Source organism: Schistocerca nitens, chromosome 1, assembly GCF_023898315.1.
Source record: "Schistocerca nitens isolate TAMUIC-IGC-003100 chromosome 1, iqSchNite1.1, whole genome shotgun sequence".
NCBI classification, from domain to species: domain Eukaryota; kingdom Metazoa; phylum Arthropoda; class Insecta; order Orthoptera; family Acrididae; genus Schistocerca; species Schistocerca nitens.
This window is the reverse complement of record NC_064614.1, coordinates 479,010,359-479,030,567: the sequence shown is the minus strand read 5'-3', so window position 1 is coordinate 479,030,567 and position 20,209 is coordinate 479,010,359. Positions and strand designations below refer to the sequence as shown.

General features: G+C 40.2%; 1 protein-coding gene across 1 annotated transcript in view; it reads left to right on the top strand.

The window, feature by feature from the left end:
* LOC126252119 (WD repeat-containing protein 11-like) overlaps window positions 1–20,209 on the top strand; it is a 226,656-nt gene that overhangs the window by 99,526 nt on the left and 106,921 nt on the right. The window contains exons 7-10 of the mRNA XM_049952988.1: window positions 2,726–2,894; window positions 16,214–16,349; window positions 19,386–19,520; window positions 19,615–19,775. Coding sequence (XP_049808945.1) covers window positions 2,726–2,894; window positions 16,214–16,349; window positions 19,386–19,520; window positions 19,615–19,775 — 601 coding nt within the window. The remainder of the gene's footprint in view (window positions 1–2,725; window positions 2,895–16,213; window positions 16,350–19,385; window positions 19,521–19,614; window positions 19,776–20,209) is intronic.

Genomic DNA, 20,209 nt, shown 5'->3' with positions numbered 1-20,209 from the left:
CTGATGAAGAACACTTGTGAAATCAGTTGCTTCCTCCATCACAGACATTGATAAGACGTTTGGAAGCCGTTCAAACTTCTTGCATGTAATTCTTTTTTGATGCGTTGTCTCGATAAACTTGCATCATTTTATGAAGTCGTCTGCTTTCGAAACCTCCTTTAGGAGTAGGGCTTGATGCATGTCCTCAGCAACACCATTCATGAGATGTGCAACCTAATCTTCCTCCTTCATTCTAGGATCCACTATTTTACACAGCTGCAAGACGTCTGAATGTAGGACACTGTACCCTGCACTTTAATTTATCTTAAGTCTTCCACTTACGTCATTGTGTGTCTGCCTGGAATACTTCCTAGCTTGTGAACTTCACCTCGTTGTTCTCACACCATTGCTTGGCAATGCCCTCCAAGTAGAAAAATATGTTAGCCAAACACACGGTGTCATCCCATTTGTTAAATTAGGCTATATGCTCATGTACCTTCAGCCACTTGTTAGGATCTTGGACATCGTCTCCAGAGAACCCGGAAGGATGTCTCACATGGTGGCGCACAGTTGCTGTCATTGTAACGTCCTCTTCTTCTTCTGTCTCTGATAGATTGCGATCTGTTGAATATGGCTCGAACTCGGGTTTCTCGCCACGTAAACGGTGGCTCTGTCGTGGCCTGATGGGAGCTACTGTGTCGTCGATAGTGTGCGTCATCACATGTTCCAATACCCAGTGCCTCCACCAGAATAATTTCACGTAGAAGAAGGTGTAATTAGATGAATGAGGAACACTAACTTCACTTAACGAAGGTTTATTCAGCACTTACACATACAAGAGCATGGAGCAATCTGCCACCAGCCAGAACACATACAGTATATATATGGCTACAGAACATGCCAGTACAATGATTCTTGCTATTTGTGGATACTTCTAGAATGTACTTGAACTGAATATAGAAATTAAAATTGTACAGTCAAGGTGAGTTTTGAACTCGCGCAACAGGTTAGTATCATAACCACTACACCACGGTGCTACTCAGTTTCTTCTGTGATTTATATTAGGGGCTTGAAATGTTTAAATCCACTTAATTTTGCTAATGAGATTAATGACCTGTCTGCATTCAGTGTGTGACAAAACAAAATTTATTATTGTTATTATTGAACTTTAGAAATTGTTGTTTGTGAACATTTGTATTATTGTGCCTATGTGCTTATATTGCTTATATTCTACCTAATGTTGTTTAATCTGATTTATACATCAGGAACTATTTATTACTTTATTTAAGAAAAGTGCACTGGTACTGTTGACAGCATCCCCTAAGACAATGCAGATACAGAGCCAAACAACTTTTATTTCAAAATATTCAACCATAGAAGTTTCAGTGGTAGTAATTTTGAGAATTTATCCTACTGCTCACGATCCCAAAACAATGTTATTCACTACAGTTTACCTGTTACTAAGGAATTACATACCTAATCTAATCAGGTTCATTAATTAGGCCCTATCTAAGAAAATGTCTGTGTCTTAAAACTATTACCTGTTACTTATTACTGTCTTGTCTTATGGCATACTATTCAGTGGGCTATTCAATGACATCTCAGTGGGTCTTGTATCTTTTTTTGCATGTCTATTATTAATTAAGTGCTCTACATTCAGTGAAAGTATTAATACTCATAATTCTGATGGAAATTGAGATATATGTCTAGGTTTAGTGTATGACTATTGGATGTATGTGTATCTTTTATTTTAATAAATATATGTGGCGATATGTCGCCATCTTTGGCATCTCTACTGTGCCGACCATTTGGACACACAATATATCAGTTAGGAGGAAATTCTAGTGACTTTCTGTCAAATCTGCTTGGCCTCTTGAGATGGCTACACGGAAATTACCTGCTCATCATTTGTGACAGCACCCATCCACAGCTTGTGGTCTAGTGGCTAGCATTGCTGCCTCTGGATTACGGGGTCCCGGGTTCAATTCCCCGCTGGGTTGGGGATTTTCTCTGGCCAGGGACTTGGTGTTTGTGTTCTTCTCATCATTTCATCATCATCATCATCATCATCATCACCATTATTATTATTATTATTATTATTATTATTATTATTTGTGACAGTAGCTAGGCTGGACTGTGAAAAATTGGGGACTGTGAAAAAATTGGGGACTGCGAAAAAATTGGGGACTGTGAAAAAATTGGGGACTGTGAAAAAATTGGGGACTGTGAAAAAATTGGGGACTGTGAAAAAATTGGGATTTTGTACGGGTGCTGATGACCACACAGTTGAGCACCCTACAAAGCAAACGTCGTCATTTGTGACAGCATCCTCACCGTCTGCCTACATGGTTTATGCTGTCAGGCACACACACCAGCTGTGCTCGGTAGATAAACTCACAAGTACATCTTCTGATATGCATTTGCTGGTGGCTTATTCTTCTATTTGCCATAGGTCTACCTTTAAACACTTTTGCATTTCACTTGTAGCCTTAGTAGGAAAAATAATTGCTTATTTAAGTATCTAAGGCAGTGTACAAACACACACACACACACACACACACACACACACACACACACACACACACACACACACAGACAGACAAAAACCCTGCTAACAACTGTTACTACTTTCTTTGCTATTCCAACAATACATTAAAATTGTATAGCATACATATTTCACTTGTTTTGCTTGATTCCCTCAAATAAAATATGTGACAAGTAAAAATTCATATTTATCTTCATGCAGGCCTGATGATCATATGACAGTAAGTGAATGCTTGCAGCTGCAGTACCATCAGTCATTACGACACCATTTGCTGCTATTATATGCACGAGAAATTCTTATGCTAGACCTGCACATTAATCAGACAGTGGGCATTATCCCCCTGGAGAAAACAGCTTCTCCTCTGGTGCAGGTAAGTTTTCATGGAAAGAGAGAGAGAGAGAGAGAGAGAGAGAGAACTTTCGCTTGTGTGCGTACGTGTAGCTTAAGAATGCAGATGAATTTTTAGCTTTTTAAATTTTTGAAAAAGGCCTTCAGTGTTTGAATATGGATTACTGGAAATACACTCCTGGAAATGGAAAAAAGAACACATTGACACCGGTGTGTCAGACCCACCATACTTGCTCCGGACACTGCGAGAGGGCTGTACAAGCAATGATCACACGCACGGCACAGCGGACACACCAGGAACCGCGGTGTTGGCCGTCGAATGGCGCTAGCTGCGCAGCATTTGTGCACCGCCGCCGTCAGTGTCAGCCAGTTTGCCGTGGCATACGGAGCTCCATCGCAGTCTTTAACACTGGTAGCATGCCGCGACAGCGTGGACGTGAACCGTATGTGCAGTTGACGGACTTTGAGCGAGGGCGTATAGTGGGCATGCGGGAGGCCGGGTGGACGTACCGCCGAATTGCTCAACACGTGGGGCGTGAGGTCTCCACAGTACATCGATGTTGTCGCCAGTGGTCGGCGGAAGGTGCACGTGCCCGTCGACCTGGGACCGGACCGCAGCGACGCACGGATGCACGCCAAGACCGTAGGATCCTACGCAGTGCCGTAGGGGACCGCACCGCCACTTCCCAGCAAATTAGGGACACTGTTGCTCCTGGGGTATCGGCGAGGACCATTCGCAACCGTCTCCATGAAGCTGGGCTACGGTCCCGCACACCGTTAGGCCGTCTTCCGCTCACGCCCCAACATCGTGCAGCCCGCCTCCAGTGGTGTCGCGACAGGCGTGAATGGAGGGACGAATGGAGACGTGTCGTCTTCAGCGATGAGAGTCGCTTCTGCCTTGGTGCCAATGATGGTCGTATGCGTGTTTGGCGCCGTGCAGGTGAGCGCCACAATCAGGACTGCATACGACCGAGGCACACAGGGCCAACACCCGGCATCATGGTGTGGGGAGCGATCTCCTACACTGGCCGTACACCACTGGTGATCGTCGAGGGGACACTGAATAGTGCACGGTACATCCAAACCGTCATCGAACCCATCGTTCTACCATTCCTAGACCGGCAAGGGAACTTGCTGTTCCAACAGGACAATGCACGTCCGCATGTATCCCGTGCCACCCAACGTGCTCTAGAAGGTGTAAGTCAACTACCCTGGCCAGCAAGATCTCCGGATCTGTCCCCCATTGAGCATGTTTGGGACTGGATGAAGCGTCGTCTCACGCGGTCTGCATGTCCAGCACGAACGCTGGTCCAACTGAGGCGCCAGGTGGAAATGGCATGGCAAGCCGTTCCACAGGACTACATCCAGCATCTCTACGATCGTCTCCATGGGAGAATAGCAGCCTGCATTGCTGCGAAAGGTGGATATACACTGTACTAGTGCCGACATTGTGCATGCTCTGTTGCCTGTGTCTATGTGCCTGTGTTTCTGTCAGTGTGATCATGTGATGTATCTGACCCCAGGAATGTGTCAATAAAGTTTCCCCTTCCTGGGACAATGAATTCACGGTGTTCTTATTTCAATTTCCAGGAGTGTAGAAAGGGTATGAATGAGATGCACAGGTATTAAACATGTGACCTGGAGATGAAAGGGAACAGGTAACAGTCGAGTGACAACAGGGAATCCATTTCAATAGCGTTGCTAAAGATGAACTGTAGAACTGCATAAAAGTAATGGTAATGTGCTATAGGCATAACCACATGGATCTGATTATTACTTTTTACTATGTAGGTCTTTTACATCACCCTCTCCTATCTCCACTGCTTCTAAACCCTGGAAATGGCAACTAGCTATGCAAGATGTACTTGACCTTATTTATGTAACTTTTTGCCTTTTGTTTTTCCATTCTCTTCCACATCATCCTTTCTTCCTAAAGTCCATGAAAGGATCAAAATCTTCTATTCTGTCTCTTGTACATGAGTTGTGTATGGAGACATAACAGCAGACTGAAAGCCAAAATATTAAATTCTGCGTTTAAAAGTGTATTAACATATGTGAACCACTCAAAGTGAACAAGGCACCAGGCTCCAGCAAATCAACGAATTCCTGTTAAATATTACATTGAATATATTATAGAATTAGCCTCTTTTCGAACTCATATTTATCAAAAAACTCTTGTGTGGCAAATAGCCATGTTTGAGTGGAAAAAGAGTGCAAGTGACACTTGTTGATAAAAACTGACCAGTCACTAGTAGAACTACCGCACTGAGGATTCTTACAAGCTTAATTATGTATATAGACAGTTGATCCATTCCAGTAATTGAGAGTCTCGACCATTTTTGCCTGTTACTGACATTTTTGCTGGCAAGATGTTGGTTCCAGGGATTCCAAAATTTTCATGAAAGTTTTAATTTCAACAATATAAATATGACATAAAGTCATGTAGTTGGCAGGTGACCATTATTATAATAATCAGTAGTTCTGCATTCAGGCTGATTGGGTCACAATGGTAAAAGTCTAACATCAGGAAAGGAATGACTTTATTGTCTATGTGGTGCGTTTCGGAATTTAGCAATAATCACATGTCCAGGAGTGGTTACTGTGTGCAGATATGGCATTTCAAGTTGTATGTGAAACGAATATTTGCAGACTAGTCTGCACCCACACTGCTTTCTGACAGGTAACGGTGCCATATTTTCATCTGGTGGCAGGAATTGGGATATCTTTTTTCAGCGTATTCGGTGAGAGTACATATTAATGAATGTACTTATGGTCTTTTAGCATCCTGCAATGTATACAGCCTGTGTTGCAGCACTTGGAATACTGTCAGTTTAATTATAACCATCCGATATAAAACAGCTTCAAAGTCGGATTACTTTACAAATGATTAGTTAATGCATTTAATGTTATCTGCATTTAAGTGGATAGGTGAGAAAAAAGTGAAGGAAAGTTTTGAAATTATGCTTAAAGTTTGTTGGAAATCCTAATACCTCTTATTAGGAAACACTGGATGAATATAAACTATGTAAGTTGCAGTCTATTTTAAGGAAAAGCTGGTCTTTCACACTTTTAAATGTTTATGATGTTATCCAGTGATATAATGTTACAGGTACATTCAGTGATAGTATCTATATACATAGATACTGTCTGCAAACTGAATTGCGAATAGATTTAGCTGTAAAGAAGCAATAAATTAAAACGTCATGCCTGAAGCTGAATTTGGTCTCCATGAACAGCAAAAATGTGCTAAGTGATAATTTTTTTCCTTTCATCATTTTGTGACAGTTTCAGTGAGAAAAAGTTTTGTTAAGGATTGAAATTATGTGTAATCCTTGCTGGAAGTAACTAAGTGCTCTCATTCTCAAATAAATGAAGAATGAAGTCCTTGTATTTGCTTTTATTATTATTATTATTATTATTATTATTATTACTATTACACTGGAGATTGAAGCTTGACTAATAATAATAGATCATTACTTCTGAATCCTTTCCTTAAATGTTTCTCTTCCTTCAGCATCTATGCACGTTGTCATTTTTTTCTCATCTTCTGCCACCTTTTTTCTGGATGAAGAATTTAGACAATCAGATAGATATTCTGCTACATTTTTAGTTTCTATTTGTGTGTGTGTGTGTGTGTGTGTGTGTGTGTGTGTGTGTGTGTGTGTGTGTGTGTTTGCCTACTTCAGTTCTTGATTTGCTTACTGATATATCCGTCCTTTTTTCCCCCTAAGGTAAGTCTTTCCGCTCCCGGGATTGGAATGACTCCTTACCCTCTCCCTTAAAACCCACATCCTTTCGTCTTTCCCTCTCCTTCCCTCTTTCCTGATGAGGCAACAGTTTGTTGCGAAAGCTTGAATTTTGTGTGTATGTTTGTGTTTGTGTTTGTTTGTGTGTCTGTCGACCTGCCAGCACTTTCATTTGGTAAATCACATCATCTTTGTTTTCAGATATATTTTTCCTACGTGGAATTTTCCCCTCGTTGATGTGACTTACTGAACGAAAGCGCTGGCAGGTCGATAGACACACAAACAAACACAAACACACACACAAAATTCAAGCTTTCGCAACAAACTGTTGCCTCATCAGGAAAGAGGGAAGGAGAGGGAAAGATGAAAGGATGTGGGTTTTAGGGGAGAGGGTAAGGAGTCATTCCAATCCCGGGAGCGGAAAGACTTACCTTAGGGGGGAAAAAGGACGGGTATACACTCGTGCGCACACACACACACATATCCATCCACACATATACAGACACAAGCAGACATCTCACAAGCAGACATCTCACAAGCAGACATCTCACAAGCAGACATCTCACAAGCAGACATCTCACAAGCAGACATCTCACAAGCAGACATCTCACAAGCAGACATCTCACAAGCAGACATCTCACAAGCAGACATCTCACAAGCAGACATCTCACAAGCAGACATCTCACAAGCAGACATCTCACAAGCAGACATCTCACAAGCAGACATCTCACAAGCAGACATGTCACAAGCAGACATGTCACAAGCAGACATGTCACAAGCAGACATGTCACAAGCAGACATGTCACAAGCAGACATGTCACAAGCAGACATGTCACAAGCAGACATGTCACAAGCAGACATGTCACAAGCAGACATGTCACAAGCAGACATGTCACAAGCAGACATGTCACAAGCAGACATGTCACAAGCAGACATATTTAAAGACCACATTTAAATATGTCTGCTTGTGAGATGTCTGCTTGTGTCTGTATATGTGTGGATGGATATGTGTGTGTGTGCGAGTGTATACCTGTCCTTTTTTCCCCCAAGGTAAGTGTTTCCGCTCCCGGGATTGGAATGACTCCTTACCCTCTCTCTTAAAACCCACATCCTTTCATCTTTCCCTCTCCTTCCCTCTTTCCTGACGAAGCATCCTTTGGTTGCGAAAGCTAGAATTTTGTGTGTATGTTTGTGTTTGTTTGTGTGTCTGTCGACCTGCCAGCACTTCCATTTGGTAAGTCACATCATCTTTGTTTTTAGATATATTTTTCCTACGCGGAAAAAAAAAATAAAAAAATTATATATATATATATATATATATATGTGACTTACCGAACGAAAGTGCTGGCAGGTCGATAGACACACACACAAAATTCAAGCTTTCGCAACAAACTGTTGCCTCATCAGGAAAGAGGGGAAGGAGAGGGAAAGACGAAAGTATGTGGGTTTTAAGAGAGAGGATAAGGAGTCATTCCAATCCCGGGAGCGGAAAGACTTACCTTAGGGGGAAAAAGGACAGGTATACACTCGCACACACACACATATCCATCCACACACATACAGACACCAGCAGACATATTTAAAGACAATATATATAATATATACTGTCTTTGAGAAAGAGGAAGTTATAACTCAGGTGTCTTTAACATTTTTTGTTTATTTACTGTAACACATTATCTTTGACGTATTATAAATAATGTAGGTGACCATAATATACAAATCTCTTCTTTGCTACTTATTCCAGAGATCTCACCCAATAATATTCTCATGTCAGGAGCATACATAAAACACAGTTTACACAATTATTGACAGATCAGTGCAATTTATATAATTTTTGACCAAAATTTGTCCACTGTCAGTGCATTTTCCATTGCTTGGTTAAGGTCTTCTTTCGTGCAGTTGGCTGGACATGGTCAACACTGAAGCTTATGTTGAACAGCCTGTTCTTCCCTGCAGTCATATTGGGTTTTGTTTTCTTCAATGTATCCCCATTTTGTCAGGTTAGTCCAGGATCTGACCTCAGCCTATTATAGGATTTCCAGATTGGCCAATTCTTATCATGACCAGGAGGGGGAAGATTCTGAAACTCTTTTCCAGTCAGGAAATTGGGATGTCTCAGCCCTCTGTAGTTGCAGCCTGGCTTCTTCATCAGTTATTGTTAGTGTCTCCGATGTTCTGAGGAAACTTTTCCTTGACCTAAGTTGTTGTGGGTAGGCTTGTTGCCCATGCTTGAGATGCTTTTTTTCGTGTTCCAGTTTCGTTCTTTCCCTGTTTGCTGCTATTTCTCTTTGAACAGGTAGTGGTGCAATTCCTGCAAGGTGGTAGAGCCATTCAACTGGCAGCCTGTTATAACTCTGCATGTGTTGTTCAGGGCAATATCTACCTGTTTGGCATGTGTTGACTTATGCTAAACAGGACAGGCATACTCTGCTGCGGAGTAGCATAATGACATTGCAGAAGTTCAGTTGGTTTCAGTTTGGCTGCCCCACTGTGATCTGGCCTGTTTTCTCAGTAGGTTGTTCCTGGTGGAGACTTGTGATTTGAAATTCATGCAGTGTTTTTTGAACGTTAGAGATCTGCCAAGGAGTTTCACAGTGTTCCAGTTTGAACGTTGACCATTCTATCTCTAACTTGTGGGTGGTTTCCCTATTTCTCAGATGGAAAGCACACACTTGTGTCTTTGATGGGTTTGGTTTAGGTTGGTTTATTATGTAATATTTTGATAGATCTTCAAGAGCAATATTTAGGGTAATTTCCATTGAACTGAAGTTGCGCTTTGGATTGCAGGGTGAGGTCATCAGTGTGCAAGAAGCTTTGGGACTATGGGTTGGTCATTAGTGTATATTTAACAGAACTGAAGCCAACACACTTCTCTTAGGAGGGTCATTTTTCTGTAGCCTCCATCAGCTGCACTGTCCTTGGAGGTCAATGAAGAATCACTGATTCTGCATAAGATTGGTGATGAGCCTGGTGAGGCTGAAATCCTTGGTTAGGTTGTATGTAGACCTTGTTTAATAATATTTGGTGGTTGACAGTGTCATATACTGCTAAAAAGTCTGCAAATACCTCTTCTGTCACCGTACGGGCTTCAAATCAATCTTATATCAATTGTGTAAGACTGAGTAATTGTCCTGTGCAGCTTTTTCAAGAGTGGAATCCAGCATGCTGAGGTGTAAGCAAGGGATCAATAACATGTGAGAGACAGTTTAAAATCATTCTCTCTAGCAGTTTTTAAAGGCAACACAGTAGTGCGATTAGTTTAAAATTCTTTGGACTATTTCCTTCTTTACCAGGTTTCAGTATAGCAATTACCAGCTCTTCAGCCATATCTTTGGAATTTGACATCTGTCAACACATTTATTGAAGAGTTGGAGAATCCATTCCTTTGTTGCTAGTCCAGAGTGCTTGATTTGCTCAGTTTGCGTATTGTCCAAGTCAACTGACTTACCAGTTTTACTCTGTTTGATAGCCTTCTGTAATTCATCCATTGTGAATGGGAGTGAAAAGCTGTTAGTCCCCTCTTGCTCAGTTCTTCATAGCTTAGGTTTTTTTGGATTTATGGCTGGGCTTACCACTTAGTAGTAGTTTGTGTTCCATTTGCTTAGTGGGTGATGTTTTGGTATGTAGTGGTCTTAGTTGGATCATTGCAGAGGCATCACAGAAGTCTCCAGGTCTTATGATTGTCTTTTTTCAGATCCAGGTTTTCTATTGCTTTAATCCATTTTTCACTTTCTGATTCTCTTGTAGAAGAAATGGATTTTTTTTGTTTCTATAGTTGTTTCACTGAAAGTGTTTCTCTAAATAAGGTGCTATATTCTGTAAATAAGGCTGCCTGATGTGATGTGAGACCAGGGATGTAAGATCTTCGACAGCCATGAGGGATAGATATTTTGGAACATCTCTTTACGGCCATGGTCAACATGTCATACTGCTCTGGTGTTAGTTCTAGAAAAGAGACTTTTTCATACATCTGCCATGCCCACACAAGACTGTGAGTGTCACACCATGTACTGCGATCTTTTATGACTTTACAGAGCAATGGTGATATTGCTTGTATCATTCAACTCAGTGTCATGTATTTGTTTGCATGGTCAGTGGTCTCTAGTAGCAGCACTACAGCAAAATTGTGTCAGTGCCTCTGTGGAGCATTATTCTGACTCTGGCTTCTGTAGCTGAATTGCGATAGAAGTCTTGTGCAAAAACTTGTGAAGATGTCTGGTGCATTTTTGTACTGTTCAGGGCTCTCTGCCAATTAATTTTGGCTTACCAGCACATTGATTGAATTTTGTATTTTCCTAAATTTTCACCTCACAACAAGTGTGTAGAGCACCTTTAAAATTTTTCTGGTGAACTGCTGAACTTGTGGGGCCCAGATTGTATTTTTTTTTCATGGTCTTTGCTTCCTCTTTGCCTTGCATCCCCCTCATATGAGATAGATACCTCTTCATCTACATGTCTCAAAGCCCCCCTCCCCCCAACTATTTACTCTTTTGTTCCTCGAAGAATGAACTTGGTTTTTAAAGCTAGAATGCTGATATTATTCAGTTTTATGTGTTTGTATCAATTGTTGCCCCCCATGAACCATGGACCTTGCTGTTGATGGGGAGGCTTGCGTGCCTCAGCGATACAGATGGCCGTACCGTAGGTGCAACCACAACGGAGGGGTATCTGTTGAGAGGCCAGACAAACATGTGGTTCCTGAAGAGGGGCAGCAGCCTTTTCAGTAGTTGCAGGGGCAACAGTCTGGATGATTGACTGATCTGGCCTTGTAACATTAACCAAAACGGCCTTGCTGTGCTGGTACTGCGAACGGCTGAAAGCAAGGGGAAACTACAGCCGTAATTTTTCCCGAGGACATGCAGCTCTACTGTATGATTAAATGATGATGGTGTCCTCTTGGGTAAAATATTCCGGAGGTAAAATAGTCCCCCATTCGGATCTCCGGGCGGGGACTACTCAAGAGGACGTCGTTATCAGGAGAAAGAAAACTGGCGTTCTACGGATCGGAGCGTGGAATGTCAGATCCCTTAATCGGGCAGGTAGGTTATAAAATTTTAAAAGGGAAATGGATAGGTTAAAGTTAGATATAGTGGGAATTAGTGAAGTTCGGTGGCAGGAGGAACAAGACTTTTGGTCAGGTGATTACAGGGTTATAAATACAAAATCAAATAGGGGTAATGCAGGAGTAGGTTTAATAATGAATAAAAAAATAGGAGTGCGGGTTAGCTACTACAAACAGCATAGTGAACGCATTATTGTGGCCAAGATAGACACAAAGCCCATGCCTACTACAGTAGTACAAGTTTATATGCCAACTAGCTCTGCAGATGATGAAGAAATAGATGAAATGTATGACGAGATAAAAGAAATTATTCAGGTAGTGAAGGGAGACGAAAATTTAATAGTCTTGGGTGACTGGAATTCGTCAGTAGGAAAAGGGAGAGAAGGAAACATAGTAGGTGAATATGGATTGGGGGGAAGGAATGAAAGAGGAAGCCGCCTTGTAGGATTTTGCACAGAGCATAACTTAATCATAGCTAACACTTGGTTCAAGAATCATGAAAGGAGGCTGTATACATGGAAGAATCCTGGAGATACTGACAGGTTTCAGATAGATTACATAATGGTAAGACAGAGATTTAGGAACCAGGTTTTAAACTGTAAGACATTTCCTGGGGCAGATGTGGATTCTGACCACAATCTATTGGTTATGAACTGTAGATTGAAACTGAAGAAACTGCAAAAAGGTGGGAATTTAAGGAGATGGGACCTGGATAAACTGAAAGAACCAGAGGTTGTAGAGAGTTTCAGGGAGAGCATAAGGGAACAATTGACAGGAATGGGGGAAAGAAATACAGTAGAAGAAGAATGGGTAGCTCTGAGGGATGAAGTGGTGAAGGCAGCAGAGGGTCAAGTAGGTAAAAAGACGAGGGCTAATGGAAATCCTTGGGTAACAGAAGAAATATTGAATTTAATTGATGAAAGGAGAAAATATAAAAATGCAGTAAATGAAGCGGGCAAAAAGGAATACAAACGTCTCAAAAATGAGATTGACAGGAAGTGCAAAATGGCTAAGCAGGGCTGGCTAGAGGACAAATGTAAGGATGTAGAGGCTTGTCTCACTAGGGGTAAGATAGATACTGCCTACAGGAAAATTAAAGAGACCTTTGGAGAGAAGAGAACCACTTGTATGAATATCAAGAGCTCAGATGGCAACCCAGTTCTAAGCAAAGAAGGGAAGGCAGATAGGTGGAAGGAGTATATAGAGGGTTTATACAAGGGCGATGTACTTGAGGACAATATTATGGAAATGGAAGAGGATGTAGATGAAGACGAAATGGGAGATAAGATACTGCGTGAAGAGTTTGACAGAGCACTGAAAGACCTGAGTCGAAACAAGGCTCCTGGAGTAGACAACATTCCATTAGAACTACTGATGGCCTCGGGAGAGCCAGTCATGACAAAACTCTACCATCCGGTGAGCAAGATGTATGAGACAGGCGAAATACCCACAGACTTCAAGAAGAATATAATAATTCCAATCCCAAAGAAAGCAGGTGTTGACAGATGTGAAAATTACCGAACTATCAGTTTAATAAGTCACAGCTGCAAAATACTAACGCGAATTCTTTACAGACGAATGGAAAAACTGGTAGAAGCTGACCTCGGGGAAGATCAGTTTGGATTCCGTAGAAATGTTGGAACACGTGAGGCAATACTGACCTTACGACTTATCTTGGAAGAAAGATTAAGAAAAGGCAAACCTACGTTTCTAGCATTTGTAGACTTAGAGAAAGCTTTTGACAATGTTGACTGGAATACTCTCTTTCAAATTCTGAATGTGGCAGGGGTAAAATACAGGGAGCGAAAGGCTATTTACAATTTGTACAGAAACCAGATGGCAGTTATAAGAGTCGAGGGGCATGAAAGGGAAGCAGTGGTTGGGAAAGGAGTGAGACAGGGTTGTAGCCTCTCCCCGATGTTATTCAATCTGTATATTGAGCAAGCAGTAAAGGAAACAAAAGAAAAATTCGGAGTAGGTATTAAAATTCATGGAGAAGAAGTAAAAACTTTGAGGTTCGCCGATGACATTGTAATTCTGTCAGAGACAGCAAAGGACTTGGAAGAGCAGTTGAACGGAATGGACAGTGTCTTGAAAGGAGGATATAAGATGAACATCAACAAAAGCAAAACGAGGATAATGGAATGTAGTCAAATTAAGTCGAGTGATGCTGAGGGAATTAGATTAGGAAATGAGACACTTAAAGTAGTAAAGGAGTTTTGCTATTTAGGGAGTAAAATAACCGATGATGGTCGAAGTAGAGAGGATATAAAATGTAGACTGGCAATGGCAAGGAACGCGTTTCTCAAGAAGAGAAATTTGTTAACATCGAGTATAGGTTTAGGTGTCAGGAAGTCGTTTCTGAAAGTATTTGTATGGAGTGTAGCCATGTATGGAAGTGAGACATGGACGATAACTAGTTTGGACAAGAAGAGAATAGAAGCTTTCGAAATGTGGTGCTACAGAAGAATGCTGAAGATAAGGTGGGTAGATCACGTAACTAATGAGGAGGTATTGAATAGGATTGGGGAGAAGAGAAGTTTGTGGCACAACTTGACTAGAAGAAGGGATCGGTTGGTAAGACATGTTTTGAGGCATCAAGGGATCACAAATTTAGCATTGGAGGGCAGCGTGGAGGGTAAAAATCGTAGAGGGAGACCAAGAGATGAATACACTAAGCAGATTCAGAAGGATGTAGGTTGCAGTAGGTACTGGGAGATGAAGAAGCTTGCACAGGATAGAGTAGCATGGAGAGCTGCATCAAACCAGTCTCAGGACTGAAGACCACAACAACAACATCAATTGTTGAGAGATTAGCACTCAGTAAACATAAGAATTTCTTATTTTTTGTGTGTTACACATTTTCTCTGCATTTGGATTCCCTTGGATGCATATCCTAATGTCATGTGCAATACATTCAGTGTGCTGTCTGGAAACTTTTGGTCACATGGTGTGTAATGTTTTAAGAGTTCATTTATTTCCTTGGCCAATTATAAGCCACATGTTATTAAAATGATTAAATGTGAATTTAGTTTCATCACACATTGCATACTGCATTTTATAAGATGTAGCCCACATTCATGTCAATTGAAAGTATCTTGTTTTGCATTTAAGTGTATGGCGACACATACATAATTTCTGCAAACCCTAACAACACTGATAAATGAACAACTGTTAGGAAACAGTGCTTCACCCTTGAGATGAAGGGTAGTCTATTTTCTTAATATTTATTTTATTTCTGTAAGTGTTGACTGAAAATGTGGCCACTTTAAAGAAATTAAAATGTTAGCTTAGACAATATTGATTACTTAGGAGCTTACAATCAGTGTATACCACATTTTCCCCCCAATTACCATGGACAGTCAAAGTAATTTACTTGCTTGTGGCACAGTGTTCACACCATTTGTTTTGGCAATTCTCTTGTAAGAAATAGTTTTCTAATCTCATATTGAATGAATGGCTAAGGGAAAGAAATATCAGTGTTGATGTTCATTTTATAAGCGGTATGAGAGGCTTGTTGGTAGAGTGTATCATTCTGATATTGGACTATTTATGTTGTATACATGCGGGTCTAATTATGAATGAGTTTGCCTTTCAGTATAAGAAGTGCAGTGACAAAATGTTAAAATAAGATTATGAGAAGGAAAGTTGCTAGTCTCCATATTGCGGAGATGCTTAGTCGCAGGTAGGCAGAGAGGCGCAACAAAACACAACAGCAGTCTCGGGCAACTGAAACCACACTTCCAGGGCTGTGCGGTTTATATATAATAGAGGGAAACATTCCACGTGGGAAAAATATATCTAAAAACAAAGATGATGTGCCTTACCAAACAAAAGTGCTGGCAGGTTGACAGACACACAAACATACACACAAAATTCAAGCTTTTGCAACCAACGGTTGCTCCATCAGGAAGGAGGGAAGGAGAGGGAAAGACGAAAGGATGTGGGTTTTAAGGGAGAGGGTAAGGAGTCATTCCATTCCCGGGAGCGGAAAGACTTACCTTAGGGGGAAAAATGGACAGGTATACACTCGCATACACACACATATCCATCCGCACATACACAGACACAGACACGAGCAGACATTTTCATTTCTGTGAAGCACCCACGTGATTTACCAACTGACCTGCCTACACTGTTTGAAGCTTTCGATGTGGGAATGACCAGCAACAAACTGTCCATTCGCATGAATGGACACAGGCAGACAGTGTTTGTTGGTAATGAGGATCACCCTGTGGCTAAACATGCCTTGGTGCACGGCCAGCACATTTTAAAAGCATCTGTTCATTACCTGATGTTTCCTTGTTTTCTTCTGTGTACAGTGTGTTGCCCCAAAGACACTAGATATTTTTTTAATGAGACATTTTTGTGAAAGCCTCTAACAATATTCTGTGTAAGTCTATCATGCTTTTTTGTCTCATGCTGTTTTATATTTATTTTATTTATTGTTTTACATTTGCTATTATTAGAAGAATGAATTGAATTTTATGGCATTGTGATAAAATGATGCAAATGATACTTGTTGGCTCCCAGGTTATATCAGCTCGTCAGAGAGATATACTATATTGTCTGCATGAATCTGGAAGCGTCAGCGTGAAATTTAGACGCCGTCAAGTCTCGTGTGCTGCATCTCCACTGGATGCTGCTCCTGGTAGCATTAGCAGCATTGGTGAGTGCGGTGAATGTTACGAACAATGATACCTTTTGCTTTCATGAATGAATTTGGTGACAGATGAAAACATAAAGGCTGGGCAAACTTAACATATGTTGACCGTTACACTGCCAGACTGTAACACAGATTACTGAACTTCCAGAGGCTTTTATTGAAATGTACTCCATCTACCCATTGCCTCCAATCTCACTTACTCCAATAGTGTGTGAGTTTCCTCATACTCTCATTGTATGATTTTTCCTCCATCCATGTTCTGTTGTCTGTTGAACTATGAGGAAAAGGGAAGTTTTGCTGCAAACATTTTAGTTAAAATTATATACTCAATGAAAACTCAAGTGCAATGTAAGTAAAATGCTCTAGCATTTGAGACACCTGAGCATGGGTCATGCATCAGCTTGTCTTTGGCTCTTTTTCCATTTCTCTTGTATCTTGATATTTGCCATATTGTAGCTCATTACTGTCAACTACATTCATTATATGATCCCTTTTTTGCCTTTCTTGTTTAACTCTCAATATGAGAGTTAAACAATATGTACTGTTGGAATATCCATAATATGTTTATGTTTAGTCGGGGAACTGCGCCATTGTAGACGCAGTTATCAAAATAGTGCAAAAAACTTCTCTATGTATTTATATTTTTAAACTAAGTATATTTCATTGCCATAGTTACTAATCTATAATCGGTTGACATGCAGCTGTCTTTTAATAAAATCACATTATATAGATGATTAATTCCACATAATTATTGTATGTGAATGTAGACTTTCCTGGCATATACTGCTGATGAAATCTTCTTATGTTTTGATCCAGGCGGCTACCTTAAAATTCAGTGATGTTTCAACAAGTGTGACACTCATCAAAATGTTGCGAAATTTCAACACAGCCATCTGGATGGAAACCCTAGAGGATTCTATAATCATTATTATACTACATTGTACAAATAGCCTAACAAACTCCTGTCAGATATCTGGTAGGACATTAGGAATCACCATGTATTCAAAACTAAAGTAAAAGAGTACCTCCTTGATCACTCGCATAATGTATCAGAATATTTGGATTCAGGGACATAAATTATGCTGAGCACTTATTTTCACATTAAACAGCTTTAACTTTACTAGTTTATGTGTAGGGAGAAAGAAAGCACAAACAAATATTTATCAGCATGGGCTGTATGTGACAGCCATTGCCAACAGAACACAGTAGCCGGTTTTTGTTTCAAACAAAATGGTTTTTAATGTGCAACATTATGGGCTAATTCAGTAGAGTGGCCCCACATTAATCTAGTGTGATATTTGGTTTAACAGTATGTAGCAAAAGGGACCACAAAATGCACCTGTACTCCAGCTGCTAGAGGACATAAGCTGAACTGAATATTGCACTAGATTAATTATGGACCACTGTAATGAGGAAGAAACCATCTTTTTCTATTGATACTGGACATCACATTAAATCTGAAATATCTGCCAAAACAGCAGAGAAAATTTGTGTGGCAACTTTTAGAAGAGCCTGGAATTTTGTGTGTCCATTCAGTAGAGTGACCCTAAAGTAAGCTAGTTCCATATACAGTTTAACAATTTGTATTAACAGTCAGCACAATGAGGAGCATAACCAGCATTCCAGAAGCAGCTGAGTAGTTACACTGTGTGGTGGTAGCATATAAGCAGTGTGTCGAGGACTCCCACACTAGAAAGGGCAATCTGGACAAGGGAGACATAGTAAACGAATGTTTGACAAACATCAGAGTTCTAATGTTATTGAGCTATCAAAAGCCAGCCACATAGCCACACTACTAATACAGCATGCTACAGTTATCATATTCAAGACTTTTGTCAGACTGACTTGTGTGGCAGCGGGTGCTGAGGGGGATGTATGTAATAATGCTGGAGCACTGTTTATTCCTTGTGTTTTACTGGCCCTGTTAATAAAAAGCTTTAAACTGAATATCACACTGGACTAATTTGGGATTGAGCCATTGAATGTGTAGGTAAATTTCCTTCAAAAATAATTTTGATTGTAATGCAAAATAAACTGATATTTTCCATTAATGCTGATCAGTGTGTGAAATATGTGATGATCAGTTTTTGTTTGGGCTGACACCATCAAACACTGTAAAAAGAAATGGCAAATACCTGTTGAAACAGTAGAGTAATGCACACGACAGCTTTTAAGACACACTTGATGTGTATGTATGTATGTGTAAGTAATTCTCACAATTATCAACGTGAGTGGATTAGAACTAGTTGTAATTGATTCTTAGTATAAGTAATGGAAGCAGTGTGTTGTGATGGGTAATTTGACTTGTTCTCCATCCCTGAAGAGCTTCCTTCAAAATGTTCAAATGTGTGTGAATTCCTAAAGGACCAAACTGCTTAGATCATTGATCCCTAGTCTTACAGACTACTTAAACTAACTTATGCTAAGGACAAAACACACACACACACACACACACACACACACACACACACACACACACACACACACGAGGGATGACTCGAACCTCTGGCAGGAGGAGCCGCGCAGTCCGTGACATGATGCCTCAAACTGCGCGGCCACTCCTCATGGCAGACCTTCCTTCATAATAGAACACAATGTGTTACTAAATGAATGAAAAACTGAACTTTACTGTTGATCACTCAAGAAAAAGACTCTCTCTCTCTAGGTTATTTATTAAACTACAGATGTTGAAAATTCTCTGATGACATTTATCTGAAAATCAGTGCTTTAAGTATGTTTACAAGGAATAGTATTCTTCTGTTAGAATACAAGCAAATCAGAATATGAAAAATGTTTACACTGCTACCTGTGCTGTGTAAAATATCTGTGCTTGAAGGAGTTAAGCATGAAGTTCAGATTTCTACATGCCTGACTATAGTGTAGTTTCCCCTCTTTGCTGAGTATTGCACTCACACAGTATTTCATTGTGCTTGCTTCCATTACGTATTTAAGCTGATACTGTATCACTATAATTATTGCTGTTAAATTCATCAAGCAACATGCTAGTGTTGTTATATTGAAAAATGTTATTTATTTCAGATACTGGAGCTTTGGCGTCTGATCCATTCTTAGAAATGTTTTATGAGCAGCGTTGTCAAAGTGAAGTCATAAGGCATTCGAAAGGATCAAAAATTCTTGGTATGGCGATAAGCCCAATTTGTGAAAGAAGAATTGGTAAGTTGATAGCAGATTGGAGTACATTTGTTGCCACAATAAACATTTGTTTTCCGTTTCTGTCACATAATAAATATATTTTGGTTTTTCTAAGCACTGTTCATCAGCACTGGCAAAGTGGTGTTATTGGAAATGCAAGTAGCTGCAGGGGAAATTGCATTTCCATTGAATACCAGCCCAGGAGAACAAATGAAAAGATCCAAACTCTCTCCTCGTCAGGAGACACTAGAGGAACTTGTTGGACCTCTTTTAAATGTATGTTTCTATCCATTTACTACTGAATTATGAGACTACTTTGAAGTGCATATTATGAAACAATATGTTTTAGAATAAAATGGGAAAAATCAATTTCAGCAAATTTTCTTTGACAGCAACAAGAACCTGTTATTAAATACAGCTGTGCAAATTTTCTTATTTATGGTAGCACAGATTTTGTAGTGTATTGAGCTATGGATACAGTGTATAGTTTCTTCTTTATGTCGTGGTAAATTATTGTAATACCAACTGATTCCAAAATGTTGTCAATAATAGCCAGAAGCTTATTACAATGAGGAGAAATAACATTACAGTTTGTAATGTAGCACTGGAATTTAATGATCTTCAGCGTTTGTTAGAACAACATGGTGAGTAATTTTATACCAGGAACTTGTGTTTTTTAGTTGTTTATTACAAAGCTAGATCAGTAGTGA